The sequence below is a fragment of the Ooceraea biroi genome, chromosome 4, assembly GCF_003672135.1.
Source record: "Ooceraea biroi isolate clonal line C1 chromosome 4, Obir_v5.4, whole genome shotgun sequence".
Lineage (NCBI taxonomy): Eukaryota > Metazoa > Arthropoda > Insecta > Hymenoptera > Formicidae > Ooceraea > Ooceraea biroi.
In genome coordinates, this window is record NC_039509.1 from 16,492,068 (window position 1) to 16,510,541 (window position 18,474).

General features: G+C 37.1%; 3 protein-coding genes across 4 annotated transcripts; all 3 read right to left on the bottom strand.

Annotated features, from left to right (window-relative positions):
• Positions 1–38: 38 nt before the first annotated feature.
• On the bottom strand, positions 39–2,387 carry LOC105285329 (UDP-xylose and UDP-N-acetylglucosamine transporter). Its single transcript, XM_011349473.3, has 5 exons — positions 1,906–2,387; positions 1,413–1,629; positions 1,027–1,341; positions 719–870; positions 39–621 (listed from the first exon to the last, which is right to left on the bottom strand). The coding sequence occupies exons 1-5, from the start codon at positions 2,082–2,084 to the stop codon at positions 375–377; spliced, it is 1,110 nt and encodes a 369-aa protein (XP_011347775.1). The 5' UTR covers positions 2,085–2,387; the 3' UTR covers positions 39–374.
• A 1,425-nt stretch (positions 2,388–3,812) lies between these two features.
• LOC105285338 lies at positions 3,813–6,218 on the bottom strand. Its single transcript, XM_020033171.1, has 3 exons — positions 5,713–6,218; positions 5,068–5,197; positions 3,813–4,577 (listed from the first exon to the last, which is right to left on the bottom strand). Exons 1-3 carry the CDS (start codon positions 5,777–5,779, stop codon positions 4,358–4,360), a joined length of 417 nt encoding a protein of 138 aa, XP_019888730.1. The 5' UTR covers positions 5,780–6,218; the 3' UTR covers positions 3,813–4,357.
• A 974-nt stretch (positions 6,219–7,192) lies between these two features.
• On the bottom strand, positions 7,193–10,505 carry LOC105285346. 2 transcript variants are annotated; one of them, XM_026969162.1, is made up of 4 exons: positions 9,959–10,505; positions 9,763–9,864; positions 7,584–7,745; positions 7,193–7,366 (listed from the first exon to the last, which is right to left on the bottom strand). In XM_026969162.1, the coding sequence occupies exons 2-4, from the start codon at positions 9,824–9,826 to the stop codon at positions 7,260–7,262; spliced, it is 333 nt and encodes a 110-aa protein (XP_026824963.1). In that variant the 5' UTR covers positions 9,827–9,864; positions 9,959–10,505; the 3' UTR covers positions 7,193–7,259. The 2 variants fall into 2 exon arrangements, with proteins under 2 accessions (XP_026824963.1, XP_026824964.1); XM_026969163.1 differs by having other exon boundaries at positions 7,620–7,745; positions 9,959–10,470.
• Positions 10,506–18,474: the final 7,969 nt, after the last annotated feature.

The window sequence follows — 18,474 nt, forward strand, 5'->3', positions numbered from 1 at the left end:
ATCATTGATATGATGACGAATGAAGAGTAAAACCACAATTTCTTTTTATCCACTAATTTTATTACGAAAATATATTATTGAGGTAGCAGATATTACATTTCGAATGCTACTCGCTATCATTTTATAGAAGCGTGTTATTTATATAAAACAACGGACGGCACTAATCACTTTCGCACATTCAAGAATCGGAAAATTATAATCATGAATTTTCACGTTATTTTTATGCTACGTATTATTTTTCATGCATGTCGTAAGAAGAACGCGAATATTAAGATATTTCGAAGTATTGATAAAAAGTTATTATGCAGTCAATGAACGAATAAAAGAAGAGATATGGCGCTTCGTTCTCAATCCATTTTCTTGACGTTAATGTGCTATTCGACCTTCTTCGTTTTAGGTACTTGTCGTAAACTTTGCGTAATCTTTGGTACCACTTCCGTAAATATAACTGTACCCACGAAGACTAGCAGCGTGCCGATCCAATGATATATGGTAAATGGATTCTTGAAGTAGATTATAGAGAACAGCAGGGATAGGAACTTTCGCAACGTTATCACCAGAGTAACGGTCAAAGAGCTACACTCCGTGGTCAGTACGAACACGGAGCTAATGCACATGTATCTGGAAACACGATTAAGGAAAACATTTCGGAAACATAGCGTATATACCTCAGATGGTTAATGTTCTGAACGCGATATCAGATGCAAGAAAAGGATACTGCGTCAAAACGTTGCCGATTAAATATACGAGCAACGCCGGCATATATATACCGAAGAAAGGCAGTCTCAACGGCTCAGACGCAAGCGCGAAGTTCCAGTGATCGTAGACATTCGGTGCCAGCGTCAGGAAGAACGGCAGCGGCAACAAATGCTGCAAAGATGATTCACATATTTCATCCGTTAATGAAACCAACACAATAATTTATAATTTGAGAAGTAGCTTGTTGCAAATATTAGCTATCTATTTCTTTAGACTCTTCTTGCATTTCATATTCATGCTTATAACTCGAAATAACACTAAACTTACCGTGTAATACAGAGCCTCCCGAGCGTTCTTGCCGTATCGGCTGTGCAACACCTCCTGATAGATGCCCATTCTGGCGGAGACAAACAGAGCGATCGTGAGCAGAGATATGCCTAAGATCCACCAGAAGAAGTCATCCCACGGTGTGGTGGGCACCTGTTCCACATTCTTCTGCTGCAGGGACTTGATCTCCTTGCCACTGACGATCGTGCAGATCGCTATCCCCGAAGTGATCATGAATACTGACAAGTACTTGCTAAATACGTACTTTTTGTTCAAGATAACGATACCCATTATCATGTTGGCTATGAGAGAACCCTGAAACGATGCAGCGCGTTAAACACTCACAACGGAGATGTGTCATTGCGATCAAGGTGATCGACACTCACAGCTCTGAATATCATGTGCAACGGCATGGGAATATTAAAGTCGAAGGCATAATTGTTGCAGACATTCGTCACGAAGAACATCGTGACCAATATGAAGTAATCCTTTATGCCTATATTTGGTTTGACGGTGCCGCATTTCGACGTGAACAGGAAACCCTCGACGGATATAAACAGGAACTGTGAGAATGTGATGAGGTTCCCACTGCCAGGATCATCCCTGAGGATCAGAAATTGATCTTAATACTTTGTCATATTTCCATTTTATAATAATAATAATTTTGTTGACTTTATGCAAACAATACTACTTTTGTAATGCAACATTGAAAGTGACAGGTTAACACAAATTACTTTGATGCTGCATTGGATTACAAGCATCCAGACGATAACGCAAAAATTTAAAAAAACATAATAAAATAATAAAAAATTATCATAGATAAATGTGTGCTGTGTTGTGCAGTGTTATGCAACGAGTCGAGTCATCGAGCTCACTCACTTAACGAGGAGTTCCAGAAACACGACGTTCGTACAGCAGCCGAGGAAAACGCAGAACACCGCGATCGCTGCCCGCATCTTGCTCTCCACGTGTTTTGGTACTCCCTCGAGATTGTTGCGGTCCCGTTTACTCTCGACGTGATCTAATCTACGAACTGTAACGTTGGACGCGCGATCCATTGGCACACTGCGGCAACCCAAGCGAATTATCAGCAACCACGTAACATGATAATACTGTACGATACTATGTATCGCGTGGTCATGTTGTGACACACGCACTATGCACACCAATGCATATACTACGAACGAGGAAACAACGAATCTATTTAAATCAAGCTAGCAGCGAAGGTTATATTATTCACACACACACTGTCGTAATTTTCTATCGGCACTTTTGTTGCGTTGGTTAGTGAAGAGCCATCTCGCAAAATAAGGAGGTTATTCAGTAACGCTATCTGAAATTCGCGCTGTTGTTTTATTTCTTTCCTTTCTCTCTAATTTATTAATGAGTTAGTGGCGCCTGTGACATGGCAACCCTCTAATTTAAGTGCAACAGCGGGTTGCCATTCTCCAGGCGTCACCGATTTTTACACCGCTAATTTAGAAATTAGTTTCACGAAACTCCGCCTTCACTTTTTGACTTGAGGAATAAGGTAGTACCCAGGCAGCACACATTGGTTTCAAAACCGTTTCATAAACGTTTTGCCGTAACGTTTCATAACCATTTTATTGAAACGTTTATTTAGCAGAAAAATGTCCAACGAAAAAACGTTAGGAGAAACGTTTCAGAAACCATCAGAAAAATATTTATCAATTCTATATATCAGTGCCTGAAGGATAGACAGAGTTAAGTCACATTTTTCTAAAAAACTACATTTTTATATTTTATAAATTACTCTCTAAATTTCGTGTAGTGGAATCTCACTCTTTTGAAATATCACTTCAAGTAACAGTGATCTCAAAAGTTTCAAAAGAAAAGAAGAAGAGAAGAGTATTGGATCGGTTTTCCGGATGGTTATTTACAAGGTGATAACACAAATGTTACTTGCGAGAACGTCACGTCTGGCCTGGCCATCTCATCGGTCGCTTGGTGAATCAGAGGTGGGAATCACACACACTTGTGTTGATTTTTGTCTCTTGTTCCATAATCGAGTACATTGAAACGTATGATGTAAAAATAATGAATACTCGCAAAGTAAGTAGAAATTACTATTTTTTCTATATTAATTATATAATTTCAAATCAATTGAATAAAACACATTTTTCGTTTCTGTGGAAACGTGAAAAATAGGTTTTTAAAATTTAGGTCTAAAACGGTTTCTATTTAAACCGTTTCTTAAATGGTACTTTATGTTTCTTAGACATTAGATACGTCTAAGAAACATATATTAGGCTAACATGCGCTGCCTGGGTATAGTGCAGACTATATAAAGTGCTTATATTTTCGTGAAACGTTCGTTTGTATTAATGGTTGTATTAATCGTTTATACTAATTATACTCTTTATATGGACTCCTTTCTCTCATATATTAATTATAGAATTAGGTAGAATAAGGAACTTGTAATGGCAGTATGCACTAGGCCAAATAAGCTTGTTCTTTTGGCATTGTAACTGTTTCTATAATAAAAAAAGAGGTAATAGTATGATTCAATAATAAGTTAGACATAATTTTTGTTTCCAAATGGTGTGACACAAGCGACTCGGGTAATGCTTTATTTTTAATTGTGTCATGATACAATGAGAAATTAAAGAATCTGTTAATTTGTAACACTATACGATGACAAACTGAACAAAATCTATATTTTGCAAGTAAAATTTGAACATGATTTACATTTCTATTTTTCGTTTTGCGCATGTTAACTATAAATGTGGTTTCTTGCGTAGAAGGAAAATAAGAATAAATCTTATTGCAAGTAATAAGGTCTTTATTAATCAGCAGCATAGATTTTTTTCACACATCAAGCATTGCATAAATATAATGGCATAAAACAATAACGCAGATAATAATAAGTAACTTTATCATATCTCTGTTTACCATTTCTTATAGCATCAAGTTGAATAAAAAATTGAACACCGACGTGGGCAATTTTAACCCAAGATGATACTACTCAATGTAAAAAGGAATACAATTAACAAGTAATGTAAAAAGGAATACAATTAAGTTATTGGCACTGCTCAGATTACAGTAAAAAAATAAATTAATTAACCTGGTTAAACTGTATGAAGGAACAGTGGCAACTGATATTCTGTCCTAATAGGTGAAGATATTTTTCTCAGATTATTATTTCCACAGTTGCATTTTATTTTTATGACTTTTATTACTAATTACTCGTTGCGCAGATTTCTACAGTTGAAACCAAGTGTAAATTTTATTGTACACTTTACTGCTACTAATTACTGTTACTCATAATTCTTGTTAATAATAATGTTGATATTTGTGATGTGCGATGGATTTATCCTTGCGCGAGACTTTTCAGGATAGCGCGATAATCGTCGCTGCAACAGCAATTGGCGATCAATCGGTGTTCCCTGCAGGTACTGGCGTGCAGAAATCGGCAGTCTGCCAATCTGCATTGATAAGGTAAATCGTGATGAGACTCTGTGCAACAGCAAGCATCGTGCAACAATTTCTCTCCGCAATAGGGATAAACCGAACTGTCGCACAAAGGACACCTATAACAAAAGTAGAAAACTTACTGATAATTCACGCACATGTATTATTTTAATTTATTATTAATAAATTTTAAAATAATATTTAATATGATAAAATTTTTCTAATTTCCATACTCATATTTCAGAATGTAGAAATGGATCAATATTGATGTATCTATTTATGTCAGCAATAATATTTTAATGTCGTTGTTACGTGTAGAATTAAGATTAATTATTTGACAACGTTAAAATATCGAATATCCGATATTATATGTCAAGCATTTGAATATTTGAACCTTTCAAACCTTGACAAAGAACATTTTAAATTCAACTTTATTCAAAAATGAAGTTTTACACGCGTTCTACGCGCAGCAAATATCTTGAAGCTGACAGCTTTTCGATATTTTGATACTCGTGATGAATGTAAACCGCATAACGTTTTTGCAAACTATATTGTTTGTATATGTACAACTTGTACCAGAGTCAGCAAATTTACGAGAAATTTACTTACTTTTGTGGTCTGTATCCTGGTGCGAATGGATAATTGCCTTGGAACTGCTTTGAACCTTCATTCTGTGGCAAAGGCGTCAATGGTAAAGCTGCCCCTGATAAATGATCGCCTGCTATTTTCTCATGCTCTTCTGGAAGACACTCCCAGAGATTTTTATTAAACTATATCATTACTTAAGTTATAATATTTGTTAACTTTCAAAGAAACCCCTGTGTTATATATTCAATATTTAGAATTAAAAAATTGTAATCTGTAATATTACTATATAATAAAATAATTGTTATACAAAACATTTATATTATTACGATTATTTATATTATTTTATAAATTGTAAATAAAATATCAAATATCTCTAAAGAAGTGAGAAATACCTAAAGTACTGTATTTCATTCCATGTATTATAATTGGAATTAAAAGTTTACAATCTGTATTGTTATAAAAAAATAATTTTTATCATCAAATCATTTTATCTAACATATTAGAAAATGTTTACTTAAAAGTACACAGTAACATCTGTTTCTTCAATATCTTTTTGTTATAGATTTTTCTCCTTTATAGCGTACAAGAAAAAATAATAATTTCTTTTTTGTGTACGATAATGTAATAATCAAATAAGCTACATGAATAATATAATAATCGGCTTACCTGATGCACCGGGTGAGCAGCAATGTAACAGAGCACCGATTCCAAGTAAAACTATCAGGAACGACATTTTTAGTTGCAAGATCCAACAAACTCGAAGCTGCTCTCGACACGACAGAGATTTTTCAGAGGAATGAGATCGCTCGCGACTCTTGCTTCGATTTCTTTCATAAAACCCACACAACTTTTAGTCACGGATCTCGCCTTCGTTGTAGAACGCGGTCGATGTGCCCGTTACTCGTAACTGGTCGACGATCATCCTTCTCTTCCTATGTGCCGGCAAATAGAGAGAAAAAAAAGAAAAAATGCCGTCGCGGATGCTGATCTGGGATTCACGAAACAATTGCAAATTTCACAAATAATGTATTCATAAATCTTGAAAAAAAGATCGTACCACCAAAAGAAACTTTATCTTGAGTAAAGAGGAGAATTCATTCGGTCTCTCATTAGTCTACATATTAGATATTTTAATTTAAGTATTTCTAACTACGCACTTTTTTATATTAATGTTACAAAATTTTATTAAGGATAAGTCTCTGTAAAGATTGATTTTATATTCTTTTTTCACTTCGCAATAACATTTTTTTACTTTCTGTTATTTTGATTGCCATATTTGACATCACGAGAAAACTTGTCATCCAGAGGAATCTAAATTAGAATCTAAATTAGGACTGTGCGCGTCAAATTGAGAAATGTAGGTCAGAACGAAGCGATAATTAGAAAGCTAAGAGAATAATTTTCCTACTGGTCTACTTAAATCGTTTCTACCTAAATGATGCAGCGTTCGTGAAGTTCTTCATATAAAAAAAATTAGATATATTTCACGTTTGAAGCATTTTATGATTTACACGTGGAATGTAATTTATGTCATCACTGTTGCATTCTCTAAATGCATTTCTACACCGCAGTTTGCGTGCGCATCACACTGATTACTTAATTAATAAAAGAATCTCGGCCTCCGTAAACATGTCTTTTATTTATCACGATTGCAACAAATACTGTCGTAATGCAATTAAGTCTAGAACAATAGATAGCGTGTCACAAACAGTCTTACTTTCCGCCACATCACGTCTCCTACCATTTAATTTTACATGACTTTTCTCCGCGAGCATATAGTTTTAATTAAATAAATTTCGCAACGTATTTTGTAAGACTCGATAGAAATCAGTTGCATGTAATTACGATAATTTCTAGTTTAGAATTAAGATTATAAAGATTCGGGCCAAATATATTTACAGATACAGATGCTTATCGCAAGCATACATAATTAATGATTACAAATAGCGATTGTCTTATTATTGAAAAACGTGCCTCAGAAAACTGTATATAAAATAATAAAATCATTAAATTTTTCTTGTTAAATCCGTTCATCTTACAGATTATTATAAAAAGATCTTGTAAATTCGTTCTCCTAATTTAATTAAGTCTAATATTAGACTCTCGTCGATACGCTATAAGGATCGGCAGTATAAGTATCATTCGATCGATGGAAAAATAATTTATTAAAATAATCGGTATTATACAAAATATTTGGTATCATAAGTGTAGTTTTAGGTCAACGACTGATGTAATTTGAACATTGTAATTGTTAAGATTGTCAGGAACTTCGTAATATTTGTGCTGGTACGCGATCCCGCGCCGGTCGCCAAATGCTTCCCTGTAAAAAGAATTCGTCATTGATTACAAATAATTACAATATTAAAATAATGATTAAAACAATGTATATACGAATAAAAATAATTATACGGCCATAGGATATTGCGAAGTCGCAACGCGATCATCGCCGGATCTAATTAAAAAGTCGACACCGCGCGCGATAAAAAAGGTTCGTAATTCTAGCATGGATCGAATGAGTACTTGTATACTTTTTGTACATTTGATATTCCCGCATGGCACTTCCAGACACTTACAGACGGAGGCCAGGTACGAGTGGCAACAGCAGTCCCGCAGTCTCGTATATTCCGCGCAGTTTCCAGCCTGCACTTTGCATTCCTCCGGTCCCACGCGACAAGTGTGCTCGACGAAGGGAAAGACATCTGAAACAATAGACAAATGAATCCGTGAATAGGACATCAAACGAGCAATTAATCATTATTAAGAAAATTCGAATCATTAAAGATTCTAAGATACGTATGCATTTTCTATTATATTTGTAAAAACATAATAATAATTTTTATATGTTAATTAAGAACGATATTTTCTGCGTCAATCTTTTTCATAAAAATTATTATTTTTTACAGATTTTCAGAATTATCCCTAATAATAACTAATAAATCGCTATTGCTTCTCTCTCAATCTTTTAATTCAATATTACTTGAATAATTACGTTTGTTTAGTAGAATTGCGGCGAATTTTAGCAAAGCAAAATTCGCTAATCTTGAAGTCTTTTAGAATGCTACATGTCGTCCGATGTAGCGGTAATTAACCGGTTTCGTACGTGGGTTGACGATTAATCTGTCTAACGTAGCGAGATAGCGACGGTTTCCGGATGCACTATCAGTTCCGGGGACGGCGATGCAACTGGAACGAGCAGCTTGAACGCTTGGCGATCTGGAGTTTTCGAGAGATGCACAAAAAGCGGACGATGATGGAAATCAGTCTCGAGGAGGGGACCCTCCTAGGTATGCCTGGTTCTCAATCGCTATGAGCGATTAGGATGAAGGAACTGGTGACTCACGAAGACGTGATCGAAAGGTGATTCGAGATTTCGGTATTCCACATGCGTGGCCGCTGCGTGCAGCAATGCATCTTCGTGCGCCAGCAATGACGACGGACTCGATGCCTTGAATAAGGAGTGAGCGATAATACAAATGGTCGGCATTCGCTACTAGTATCCTCTATTCCAGAATCGAATACCTATTTTTTTTGTATTTCAATAATATGATTAATTATACATAGAAGAACGTAAAGCGCAATCATTTTCGAGAAGTCAGCAAGATGAATAATCCTTACTATTTATATACATGTTGATGAAAAAGACACATTTAGTTATTTTGAAGATGATTCTATTCGATAACATTTATATTTACGTCTACGATACAAAATCACCTTTGAACCTTAACAGAAAGTATCTAGTAGATTGATGAATGATAGTTCTGCAAGGAGTTCGAGAAGCTCATGAAATAATTAAATAATCTGCTCGAATCGCACAAGTGAATCACTCGGTGGGTCCTGCTCGCACATTAACGCGTGGAGCGTTAAGATAATTCATTACGACGGGCGATGATTTCCTGAACAGGTGACTGCCCTTCCGTTCAGCTGGAGGAGCCAGCCTCTCCTCGCGCGTGAAAATAACTTCACTAAATGACTTCCATCGTGTGCGAAATTTATCTATCCACAATTAAGCAAAACTAGAAACATTTAACAGTTAGATTTAAATGATTTAAATTTATATACATATAATTCTCGACTTTCTATCAGTCTTCTGAGCAAAGGTAAAATCTCTGAAAGAATCGAAGAGATATTTGTAACATGGACAATGGAACTTCATCGTTTCCACGAGGTCTCCCGAGGGGTAAATACGCGGTTCGTGTCTGTAACGGCACGTAACGCATCGACTAAAAATAATTGCGGTTACGTGGAACCGTGCGCGATTCGCGATACCATTGTGCAAATCGCGGAATTGCAGCAAATCGCTCGCGCGCGCTATCATTGCCGCTGCTCTAAATCCCCGTGAAGCAGCGTGTTGCACAACGCTCGCACGGTCGTCACGGCCGATCGTTCACGCACGAATTCGCCGACCGGGACCGACGTGGTTTTTGCTGACGTACGACTTGTCGCTCTGTGAACAAACGAAGGACGAGAGCGGAAAATGCGACTTCCGTCGCCGACGAAGGCTGAGCCGATTTCGATCGGCTCATTATTGCTAAATTACAGCGCTTCGGCAACACTTCATATAAAATAAGCTGCAGCAACTTGCACGCAACTTGCTTGACTCATATAAAACGTATTGTTTTTAAATAATATACACAATATATCAAAAAAAGAAAAAAATGATAGAGAGAGAGAGAGCATATCGCAGCTTACATAAAAGATATTTGTTGAATCACTTACTGTTGCAGCCGCTGTCGCAGCAACAGTGATCACTGATGACGCTTCCATTCTTGCAGTAAGTCATCTCGGAACTAGTGCAAGGCTTGCATCCTGGGATGGGTCCTGCGACCAGAAAAGACAATTAATTAAAAATAAAAAAGCAACGGGTGCAGCTAAAGAGATCAAGCTGGCAAAAAAAGTTATTTCGGTACAGTACTCTTTATGTATGTTGCAGGATGAGCAAAGTAAGGGGCACGAATCGAGCACCGTTCCTCGGATATACAAGAACTTCAACCGCTTATTAATTAAGGATCATACTTATTAGTTTACTCTCTACGCTATCAACCGCAATTGAAATACATGACAATCGCGTCGAATCCGCGTCTCTGATTCACGTTAATTAGCCATCTCGAGGCTTTCTTACATAATCCTCTCTGAAATCGTGTCGCGGACGCTCGCGGATGCAAGCGGGCTATCTGCGTGCGATGATAGCAACGATAGCACCATAGATAGTATCAGCACCGATCGCGAAACGTCGTATAAATTATATACAAGATGCGCAATCGCGCAAGTCTCGCCTTCGGGGATCGAAGTCTGTGTTAAATCTAAAATCGCGATGAGCAACAGGTGTGCCGTATCCGCTCATGTGACGCTTGATGGAGCCTTCGTTAATAAAATTGATCGAATCGAAGGATGACACAGTGGGGGATGGAGTGGGGATGGTTTCACGCCGCACACTATCTATGTGTAATGTCGGTGCGTGGCGAAACCACCCCCACTCCATCCCCCATCCAATGCCACCGTATACTACCGTATCCCATTTCTGGCATCACTGGGATGATATTGACCGAGATGCGACTAATCGATTAAATTATAAAAATGCGGATCGACAGTTTCCAATTGCCGCGAATGATATCAGACGATAACCGTTCACTTCCTCAGTCATCCTCGGTTCGAATCCGTATCGTAATAAGAACCGCGTGGACGTGCTCGTTTTGCCTAATCGTGATCAAGCGACGTCGTCAGGTGCTATACGATATAATATAACTGCATGACATTCATACATGCATAACTGCCTCGTACTACAGGAAAAAGAAACGTGAAAAAGCACGATGTAGTACATGAGAAAAATCGCTGCGAAAAGCTGGAAAATTGAGTTTGCAAGTTGGCATTAACGATAAAAAGTAAATAAAATTTGATGTTTTATCTCGATCCATCATGCTTGATAATTAACAATGCTAATTTTGGCCTTGAAGTAAGTATGCAGAAACGATGCATGAAATTATATAACAATTTACTTTAAGAAATGATTCAAAAAATAATTGAAAAAGTGACTTTGATATCTACAGTTAAGCAAAGGTTGCTCTAAAACTGAGTTCGTTGGCGAATTATTCAATCTAATTTCTTTGTGACTTTCCTAAACAAAATTTTTTGCACGTTGAGTGTATATGAAGAGCATGCGGGCTACAAAATTAGAATAGTACATGTGTGAAGGAAATCCGCATATGGTACTAAATAGCATGCAATGCTCAGAATTCGCGTCTCGAAGCAGCGTGACTTTTCTGTGACAGAATCACTCATGCGTACCTTTCTTGCCATGCCGACTGGAGTGCGATTGACAAAAGAAAACATTTTGAAACGTCAATCGTACGATGCTGGTTAGATGGATCAAAGCAACTATTCTCGGCGGTAAGATAAATACATTTCGTGTGTCATAAGGAAGCTTTATAGACTGGCCGTAGAAGTCGGACAAGAAGTCCGAAGAGTTAATGCGAGTTTTTAGCATCCGGACTAAATGGAAAAGGTCACGTACCATCGATGTTGTTGTAAGGGGTTGGGTCTTATTAAAAGACACCCTGTATTTCTAAGGCAATACGTAAACTTTAATTCGATGTCCGAGCATGAAGCTCGTTGCCGATTGATTATTTTCTAGATGCTAAACTTTAACATCACTCTTCAATGCGAGACAGTGTTATCCCGTGTAAATAGAATATAGAGGAGAATCCCCTATTATGAGATATGCTCCTAATATGAGATAATGGGGTTCTGCTAAACATTGAGCACCATCTGTTAGTTCCACCATGAACTTATTACTCTTGGTGTAAAATGTATTTAGTGAAAAATTCATTGTTCGTTATTGCGTTTAGCCTTTGCAAGAAAAGGTTTGTGAAATTGTGAACATGTCAAAGGAACTTGAGGTAGTCTTTAAACCTTGTTATTATATAATAAAGAAATGGTTGGCAATAAATTCAGTATGCAATGATAGAGTAGAATCGTAGTAACAGGAAAATACGCAATTTGTTGAATTGCTTAATTGTAGAGGTTAGATTTCATGATCGCGGAACCGCTAGGCGTGTGGCTCGTATAATGAGATATTCAGGGTACTCTTAATATGAGATAATTATTGCTCGAATATGAAGATTATGTAGTGTAATAAAAAGAAAGAAAATACTACTTAAGGTTAAAGAAAAGTTAATACGAATTTATATTACGAATTTTGTGTATTTAATTTTTATAGAATCTGACTATGGAGGTTAGAGAAACGAGGAAGCGTCACAGTGGAATCGTGAAGATTTGGCGAAGGCTGTGGCAGCAGTATTTTTATAAAACTATCTAATAAAGTTTTTTACTTGCAATACTGATGTATTTTGCGTTTTAACACCGATTTCTCGAGGTATCTTATATTAGGAGCACACTTTCTCGATCTACGTAAAGCTCTTTTTTCAAATTTTTTAATTTTCAGAAAAACTAATATTTAAATTAGATTTTTCATTTCACCAAACTAAAGCTTATTAAATTCTCTTCAAGATAACGTATTACATTTTTTAATTCTGCTATAGATTTCCTTACATTCGGCAAAATCGATATGGTATCTCATAATCGGGGACTTTCCTCTATACAGGGTGGGGCAATAACTATTACCACCTTAAATATCTTCGAATTTATAAGGTCCAGAGGAAAATTTATGTAATCAAAATTATACGGTACGAAGGGGGCTAACATATGGCGATAATAATTTTTGTCCTGGTGGAGGCGCTTCGAAGATATCAAGGTTACCTTCATTTTTTTAATGGGTTTGGTATGTTTTTTTTCCATAATTTCATAGAGGAGCTTAAAACAAGTACGGAACTCATGACACAAAATTATTGAACAAGATTAAATGTAAATGAAAACGATAAAAAATACATTTTTTTTAATGCAACTATGTTATTTTATTACGTGACATTTTATCTCTTATTTATTATCAATGTTTATAAAAGGTGTTCGAAGTGATGGCCATTACTATCAATACAACACTGGATTCTTCTGATCACTGATTGGCTTGCTCTTCTAATAACGTCGGGAGCTATTGACGCACAGGCTTCGATGATCCGTTGTCGCATGATTTGAGGTGTAGTTGGTTCTTCTTTGTAGATTATGTCTTTTAGGGTTCCCATAAAAAGAAATCCAGTGGTGTCATGTCGACTTGTTCTTCAAATGAATACATCTTGCACGATTGACTTATCTATCGATACTACTTTTCATGTTTATCTTATCCTGTGAACTTATTAAGATGGCCTTCAAAGGGTCTTTGTTTTCATTGAAATAAGTTTACGTCACTATTTATTTTCATCGATGTATCCGTTTGAAGAACAAGTTGATCCTCATTTATGAGGACTGTCAAAAACATTCCGACAAAACATACTAATAAAGCGTCATTTCGTACATCTTTTAAACGTAAATTTTATTTAATATAAAAATGTATTTTTTATCGTTTTCATTTACATTTAATCTTGTTCAATAATTTTGTGTCATGAGTTCCGTACTTGTTTAAGCTCCTCTATAAAATTATGGAAAAAAACATACCGAACCTATTAAAAAAAATGAAGGTGACCTTGATATCTTAGAAGCGCCTCCACCAGGACAAAAATTATTATCGCCATATATTAGCCCCTTCGTACCGTATAATTTGATTACATAAATTTTCCTCTGGACTTATAAATTCGAAGATATTTAAGGTGGTAATAGTTATTGCCCCACCCTGTATAGAGGAAAGTCCCCGATTATGAGATACCATATCGATTTTGCCGAATGTAAGGAAATCTATAGGCAGAATTAAAAATGTAATACGTTCTTGAAGAGAATTTAATAAGCTTTAGTTGGTGAAATGAAAAATCTAATTTAAATATTATTTTTTCTGAAAATTAAAAAATTTGAAAAAAGAGCTTTACGCAGATCGAGAAAGTGTGCTCCTAATATAAGATACCTCAGAAATCGGTGTTAAAAGTGCAAAATACATCAGTATTGCAAGTAAAAAACTTTATTAGATAGTTTTATAAAAATACTGCTGCCACAGCCTTCGCCAAATCTTCACGATTCCACTGTCGACGCTTCCTCGTTTCTAACCTCCATAGTCAGATTCTATAAAAATTAAATACACAATTCGTAATATAAATTCGTATTAACTTTTCTTTAACCTTAAGTAGTATTTTCTTTCTTTTTATTACACTACATAATCTTCATATTCGAGCAATAATTATCTCATATTAAGAGTACCCTGAATATCTCATTATACGAGCCACACGCCTAGCGGTTCCGCGATCATGAAATCTAACCTCTACAATTAAGCAATTCAACAAATTGCGTATTTTCCTGTTACTACGATTCTACTCTATCATTGCATACTGAATTTATTGCCAACCATTTCTTTATTATATAATAAACAAGGTTTAAAGACTACCTCAAGTTCCTTTGACATGTTCACAATTTCACAAACCTTTTCTTGCAAAGGCTAAACGCAATAACGAACAATGAATTTTTCACTAAATACATTTTACACCAAGAGTAATAAGTTCATGGTGGAACTAACAGATGGTGCTCAATAGTTTAGCAGAAACCCCATTATCTCATATTAGGAGCATATCTCATAATAGGGGATTCTCTCTATTATTCTATTTACACGGGATAAACACTGTCTCGCATTGAAGAGTGATGTTAAAAGTTTAGCATCTAAGAAAATAATCAATCGGCAACGAGCTTCATGCTCGGACATCGAAATTAAAGTTTACGTATTGCCTTAGAAATACAGGGTGTCTTTTAATAAGACCCAACCCCTTACAACAACATCGATGGTACGTGACCTTTTCCAATTTAGTCCGGATGCTAAAACGTCGCATTAACTCTTCGGACTTCTTGTCCGACTTCTACGGCCAGTCTATAAAGCTTCCTTATGACACACGAAATGTATTTATCTTACCGCCGAGAATAGTTGCTTTGATCCATCTAACCAGCATCGTACGATTGACGTTAAAATGTTTCTTTTGTCAATCGCACTCCAGTCGGCATGGGCAAGAAAGGTACGCATGAGTGATTCTGTCACAGAAAAGTCACGCTGCTTCGAGACGCGAATTCTGAGCATTGCATGCTATTTTAGTACCATATGCGGATTTCCTTCACACATGTACTATTCTAATTTTGTAGCCCGCATGCTCTTTCATATACACTCAACGTGCAAAAAATTTTGTTTAGGAAAGTCACAAGAAATTAGATTGAATAATTCGCCAACGAACTCAGTTTTTAGAGCAACCTTTGCTTAACTGTAGATATCAAAGTCACTTTTTCAATTATTTTTTGAATCATTTTTAAAGTAAATTGTTATATAATTTCATGCATCGTTTCTGCATACTTACTTCAAGGCAAAATTAGCATTGTTAATTATCAAGCATGATGGATCGAGATAAAACATCAAATTTTATTTACTTTTTATCGTTAATGCCAACTTGCAAACTCAATTTTCCAGCTTTTCGCAGCGATTTTTCTCATGTACTACATCGTGCTTTTCACGTTTCTTTTTCCTGTAGTACGAGGCAGTTATGCATGTATGAATGTCATGCAGTTATATATATCGTATAGCACCTGACGACGTCGCTTGATCACGATTAGGCAAAACGAGCACGTCACGCGGTTCTTATTACGATACGGATTCGAACCGAGGATGACTGAGGAAGTGAACGGTTATCGTCTGATATCATTCGCGGCAATTGGAAACTGTCGATCCGCATTTTTATAATTTAATCGATTAGTCGCATCTCGGTCAATATCATCCCAGTGATGCAGAAATGGGATACGGTAGTATACGGTGGCATTGGATGGGGGATGGAGTGGGGTGGTTTCGCCACGCACCGACATTACACATAGATAGTGTGCGGCGTGAAACCATCCCACTCCATCCCCCACTGTGTCATCCTTCGATTCGATCAATTTTATTAACGAAGGCTCCATCAAGCGTCACATGCGGATACGGCACACCTGTTGCTCATCGCGATTTAGATTTAACACAGACTTCGATCCCCGAAGGCGAGACTTCGCGATTGCGCATCTTGTATATAATTTATACGACGTTTCGCGATCGGTCTGATACTATCTATGGTGCTATCGTTGCTATCATCGCACGCAGATAGCCCGCTTGCATCCGCGAGCGTCCGCGACACGATTTCAGAGAGGATTATGTAAGAAAGCCTCGAGATGGCTAATTAACGTGAATCAGAGACGCGGATTCGACGCGATTGTCATGTATTTCATTGCGGTTGATAGCGTAGAGAGTAAACTAATAAGTATGATCCTTAATTAATAAGCGGTTGAAGTTCTTGTATATCCGAGGAACGGTGCTCGATTCGTGCCCTTACTTTGCTCATCCTGCAACATACATAAGAGTACTGTACCGAAATATTTTTTTGCCAGCTTGATCTCTTTAGCTGCACCCGTTGCTTTTTTTATTTTTAATTAATTCTCTGTCGCAGGACCCATCCCAGGATGCAAGCCTTGCACTAGTTCCGAGATGACTTACTGCAAGAATGGAAGCGTCATCAGTGATCACTGTGCTGCGACAGCGGCTGCAACAGTAAGTGATTCAACAAATATCTTTATGTAAGCTGCGATATGCTCTCTCTCTCTCTATCATTTTTTTCTTTTTTTGATATATTGTGTATATTATTTAAAAACAATACGTTTTATATGAGTCAAGCAAGTTGCGTGCAAGTTGCTGCAGCTTATTTTATATGAAGTGTTGCCGAAGCGCTGTAATTTAGCAATAATGAGCCGATCGAAATCGGCTCAGCCTTCGTCGGCGACGGAAGTCGCATTTTCCGCTCTCGTCCTTCGTTTGTTCACAGAGCGACAAGTCGTACGTCAGCAAAAACCACGTCGGTCCCGGTCGGCGAATTCGTGCGTGAACGATCGGCGTGACGACCGTGCGAGCGTTGTGCAACACGCTGCTTCACGGGGATTTAGAGCAGCGGCAATGATAGCGCGCGCGAGCGATTTGCTGCAATTCCGCGATTTGCACAATGGTATCGCGAATCGCGCACGGTTCCACGTAACCGCAATTATTTTTAGTCGATGCGTTACGTGCCGTTACAGACACGAACCGCGTATTTACCCCTCGGGAGACCTCGTGGAAACGATGAAGTTCCATTGTCCATGTTACAAATATCTCTTCGATTCTTTCAGAGATTTTACCTTTGCTCAGAAGACTGATAGAAAGTCGAGAATTATATGTATATAAATTTAAATCATTTAAATCTAACTGTTAAATGTTTCTAGTTTTGCTTAATTGTGGATAGATAAATTTCGCACACGAATGGAAGTCATTTAGTGAAGTTATTTTCACGCGCGAGGAGAGGCTGGCTCTCAGCTGAACGGAAGGGCAGTCACCTGTTCAGGAAATCATCGCCCGTCGTAATGAATTATCTTAACGCTCCACGCGTTGTGCGAGCAGGACCCACCGAGTGATTCACTTGTGCGATTCGAGCAGATTATTTAATTATTTCATGAGCTTCTCGAACTCCTTGCAGAACTATCATTCATCAATCTACTAGATACTTCTGTTAAGGTTCAAAGGTGATTTTGTATCGTAGACGTAAATATAAATGTTATCGAATAGAATCATCTTCAAAAATAAAAATGTGTCTTTTCATCAACATGTATATAAATAGTAAGGATTATTCATCTTGCTGACTTCTCGAAAATGATTGCGCTTTACGTTCTTCTATGTATAATTAATCATATTATTGAAATACAAAAAACTTTTGTTCTTACTAGATATTCAATTGAAAAATAAGTTTTTCATGGGAACTGCTTACTTTGTTTTCGTTCTTAGTAGATATTCAAGGAAAAATAAGTTTTTCATGATCAATAACGGGAAAACGAACTGATTCCAAGCCGAGATGAAAGGGAGGGAAGGTGCGCCGAATTAAGTCCGACGACCAGAGGGGATGAATCATCCCGTAGGCGAATCGAGGCGATCAATATCAAAAGTACCGCTGCCGGCTGGTATTTTTCCGCGTGCAGGTTTGAATATTAACACGAGTATCGATCCCGTATACTAAGAACAGGTGTATAATTGTTAATTATGCGACTGAAGAAACGAGCTTGACGATTGCTCGATGGAATCGAGCGAGCTGTTCGCGCGATGCGTTTGTGTGTAGTGCTCGACATAAAAAGTCTCAATCTTTTTAAGACTAAAGTATGAGTAGCAAAAAGTTAATAAAACGCCAGTGAATGATTTCCTTCAAGCAGGAGAGATTTCATTTGTTAGAACAGGATTTCTGTATAACGTAACTGAAAGTTCTACCGTACAATCTTTATCACCTGGACGGCGTCGTCGCGTCTGCTTTTGTATCTTCCGTACACTTCCGGTTGCGACAGTGATTTCATTGTGCGGGATCCCGCCTGAAATCCCGTATGCCGAAAGGG

What these genes read in the sequence shown, in the direction of transcription:
- LOC105285329 (XM_011349473.3), bottom strand. Translation starts at nt 2,084, where the DNA reads ATGGATCGCGCGTCCAACGTTACAGTTCGTAGATTAGATCACGTCGAG. An exon ending in GGGAGGCTCTGTATTACACG is followed by an intron (nt 871 to 1,026) that starts GTAAGTTTAGTG and finishes TCATCTTTGCAG; the next exon opens with CATTTGTTGCCGCTGCCGTT. An exon ending in ATCGGCAACGTTTTGACGCA is followed by an intron (nt 622 to 718) that starts GTATCCTTTTCT and finishes TCGTGTTTCCAG; the next exon opens with ATACATGTGCATTAGCTCCG.
- LOC105285338 (XM_020033171.1), bottom strand. Translation starts at nt 5,779, where the DNA reads ATGTCGTTCCTGATAGTTTTACTTGGAATCGGTGCTCTGTTACATTGC. An exon ending in CTGCTCACCCGGTGCATCAG is followed by an intron (nt 5,198 to 5,712) that starts GTAAGCCGATTA and finishes AGTGTCTTCCAG; the next exon opens with AAGAGCATGAGAAAATAGCA. An exon ending in CCAGGATACAGACCACAAAA is followed by an intron (nt 4,578 to 5,067) that starts GTAAGTAAATTT and finishes CTTTTGTTATAG; the next exon opens with GTGTCCTTTGTGCGACAGTT.
- LOC105285346 (XM_026969162.1), bottom strand. Translation starts at nt 9,826, where the DNA reads ATGACTTACTGCAAGAATGGAAGCGTCATCAGTGATCACTGTTGCTGC. An exon ending in CTGCGACAGCGGCTGCAACA is followed by an intron (nt 7,746 to 9,762) that starts GTAAGTGATTCA and finishes CTATTGTTTCAG; the next exon opens with ATGTCTTTCCCTTCGTCGAG. An exon ending in GCCATGCGGGAATATCAAAT is followed by an intron (nt 7,367 to 7,583) that starts GTACAAAAAGTA and finishes TTCTTTTTACAG; the next exon opens with GGAAGCATTTGGCGACCGGC.